Source organism: Austrofundulus limnaeus, unplaced genomic scaffold (genome assembly GCF_001266775.1).
Source record: "Austrofundulus limnaeus strain Quisiro unplaced genomic scaffold, Austrofundulus_limnaeus-1.0 Scaffold2309, whole genome shotgun sequence".
In the NCBI taxonomy this organism is placed as follows: Eukaryota; Metazoa; Chordata; class Actinopteri; order Cyprinodontiformes; family Rivulidae; genus Austrofundulus; species Austrofundulus limnaeus.
The window spans coordinates 1-3251 of record NW_013954711.1 but is presented as its reverse complement, the minus strand read 5'-3'; the positions used below and the strand labels follow the sequence as shown (position 1 = coordinate 3251).

Genomic DNA, 3251 nt, shown 5'->3' with positions numbered 1-3251 from the left:
TTATGATACGATACTTGTACTTTTACTCAAGTATCGCTTTCAGGTACTTTATACCCGTGGTTCCCAAACTTTTCAGCTTTGACCCACAAAATATCAGTAGCAGAGACCTGAGCCCCCAACTGTTTCTGGATGATAAACATTTGTATCAGGTCAACTAAACATGGGCATAGTAACAATATTTTTATACTACATTTATCCATTTTAAATACACTAACCTCACTCATTTGTAACAACTAAGGCAAAAATGTAATTAATTCAGAAAATCTTTTCAGGACCACACCTTGATGTTTTGGGACCCCACTTTGGGTCCCGACCCAAACTTTGGGAAACACTGCTCTAACAGACCTGACTGGATGATTTCAGCTAAAGACTAAAGTAAAGTTTTTGTTTTAGAAACAGTGTTTCAGTAAAGCACCATGTCCACCAGCACCTGTAGTGGTTCGGTTCGGTTCAGTGTGTCTCCATGAGGTTCCAGCTGTGCTGTTTCAGAACCTCCTCTCTGCTGGTTCTCAGCAGGGAGACGTGAGAACAGCAGGCATCAGCAGAATGCTGCCTGTGGATTACCTCTGGGATTGATTGACAGAAGAAAGGCTTTATTTGTGCAAACATTCTCCAGGATAGAGCTATTTGTTTTGGAACAGGAGCGTGTGGTGCGATATGACAACACGGTGAACGCTGTGATAAAACCATCAAACCTTCTGGGTCATGTTGAGAAAACAGAACCTGTAAACACTTCCTGGAGACGAAGCTCAGCAGATAACTGGAGGTTTCCAACAAACTGTCCGCTCATGGTTACACAAGCACTTAGAAACAGCACAGTGATAATAAATAAATAAATAAATAAATAAATAAATAAATAAATAAATAAATAAATAAGTATGTAAGTAAGCAAGTAAGCAAGTAAGAAAATAAGTAAGTAAGTAAACAAACAAACAAACAAACAAACAAACAAACAAACAAACAAACAAACAAACAACAGTTTTTTAACCCAGCAGTTGAAGCTGCTGCTCACGGTCCGCCCACAGAGTGAGGGACACTGAAGTGGAGACACACACACTGAGCAGAACCGACCCGACCCGAAGTGAACAGAGTAGAAGAGAGCTCCAGGAGCAGAGGCTGAACAGAAAGACAAACACTTAGATTAGGTTGACCCTAACCTGTTAGGTTAACCTGTGTTAGGGTTACCCTAACACAGGTTAACCCTAACACAGGTTAACCCTAACCTGTTGACCTGCAGTGTTTGATTGATTGTTGCTGTTTCTCTGTGTGAGCTTAGATTCTGTGTTCAGACTGGATTAGTTACTAACTAATGACTAACTAACCCCTAACTGCTTCTTCCTGTCTCAGTCCACTCAGCTGTTTTCTGATTGGTTCTCTTCTCTCAGCTGTGTTTCCTGTTCTTCCTGTTTCTGTGTCTTTCTGCCACGCCGGCTCTTTGATTTGTTTAAAAATGTGTTTAATTAGAGACGTCTGGGTTCAGGTTTATTTTCTGACAATAACTGGTATTAGATATAAACTGCTGACTGGTGGGTACGCTCACCTTGCCCTGGACCAGTATACCTCAGAGACTGCTGACTGGTGGGTACGCTCACCTTGCCCTGGACCAGTATACCTCAGAGACTGCTGGCTGGTGGGTACACTGATCTTGCCCTGGACCAGTATACCTCAGAGACTGCTGACTGGTGGGTGCGCTCACCTTGCCCTGGGGGTTCTTCACGTTGCCCGGGTATAAGAAGATGCCTCCGTACATCAGAGTGCGATGCACGTCTGCCACCATGGAGCCGATGTAGCGCGCTCCGTACGGCTGGCTGCCGTCCTGCACACGGTTACACAAACATGTTAGACAGAAGTGAGGAAACAGTGAGGACACATCCTGTGGGCCAACACCAGGCGGACCTCAGGGAACTTCTTCTTCTGCAGGTACTCTGTCACAGACGGGTCGAAGTCTTTGGCGTAGCCTTCGTTCAGGCTGTAGATCTTTCCTCGCTTCTTGATCTTCACGTCTCGGTCCACCAGGATGAACTCCCCGAGCGCCTGAGGAGCAGAGCAGACCGTCACTAGCTGCCGACACCGCGGGGCTGCGGGACTCAGAACCAGCAGGGAAACGGACCGGGTCCAGCATGAAGCAGTTGACTCCCTGACCGGTGGAGAGGACGATCATGGTGGCGCTGCCGTAGAGGGCGTAGCCCGCTGCCACCAGGTTCCTGCCAGGCTGCAGGGCGTCCTTCTCACACGGCTCGTCATCTGTGGTCTGACAGAACACAGCGTGACCCGGTTAGACCCGGTTATTATCTACACACACAACTTGGTTCCGTACCTTCCTGTAGATGGCAAAAATGGTTCCAATGGAGACGAGGCAGTCGATGTTGGAGGAGCCGTCCAGAGGATCGAAGCAAACGATATATTTACCCTGAAAGCATCATTTCATGCTTTTATTGTGAAAAGATTTCCACTGAACAGGAAGCTGCTGCCCAGGTCGTGCCACACAAACATACCCGCCTGTCAGGCTCCACGATGATGGCTCGGTCGTTCTCCTCGGACACCAGCACACAGGACGTGAAGGACGACTTGATCATGTTGATGACCAGGTCGTTGGACAGGATGTCCAGCTTCTTCACCTGGTCTCCGGTCACGTTTGTGTTGCCTGCGATCCCATAGCTGCGTGAGCACACAGAGCAGAGTGGTCAATAGAACTGACCTGATGACTCAGGTCTGGGTCCAGGTCCCTAACCTGATGGGACCGACTAGAATAATTACAGACAGTAAACCAGCTGTGAGACATCTAGTCATGGTTTGGTTTACAAAGCAGCATTAGCTGCTGCTAGCTAGCTGATGCTGATGTATAACTCTCAGGTATAACTCTCAGGTATAACCCTCAGGTATAACCCTCAGGTATAACCCTCAGGTATAACCCTCAGGTATAACCCTCAGGTATAACTCTCAGGTATAACTCTCAGGTATAACTCTCAGGTATAACTCAGGTATAACCCTCAGGTATAACTCTCAGGTATAACCCTCAGGTATAACCCTCAGGTATAACCCTCAGGTATAACTCTCAGGTATAACTCTCAGGTATAACTCTCAGGTATAACCCTCAGTTATAACCCTCAGGTATAACCCTCAGGTATAACCCTCAGGTATAACTCTCAGGTATAACCCTCAGTTATAACTCAGGTATAACTCAGGTATAACCCTCAGGTATAACCCTCAGGTACAACTCTCAGGTATAACTCTCAGGTATAACTCTCAGG

The 3251-nt window shown here is 46.7% G+C and overlaps 1 protein-coding gene across 1 annotated transcript in view; it reads right to left on the bottom strand.

Moving 5' to 3' along the window:
• The window catches only part of LOC106510768 (fructose-1,6-bisphosphatase 1), a gene marked incomplete at its 5' end in the record, with an annotated part of 4327 nt that extends 1669 nt beyond the window's left edge, over positions 1-2658 (bottom strand). Inside the window, 5 exon segments of the mRNA XM_013999485.1 lie at positions 1697-1816; positions 1897-2034; positions 2111-2251; positions 2318-2410; positions 2496-2658. Coding sequence (XP_013854939.1) covers positions 1697-1816; positions 1897-2034; positions 2111-2251; positions 2318-2410; positions 2496-2658 — 655 coding nt within the window.
• Between the last annotated feature and the right edge of the window lie 593 nt (positions 2659-3251).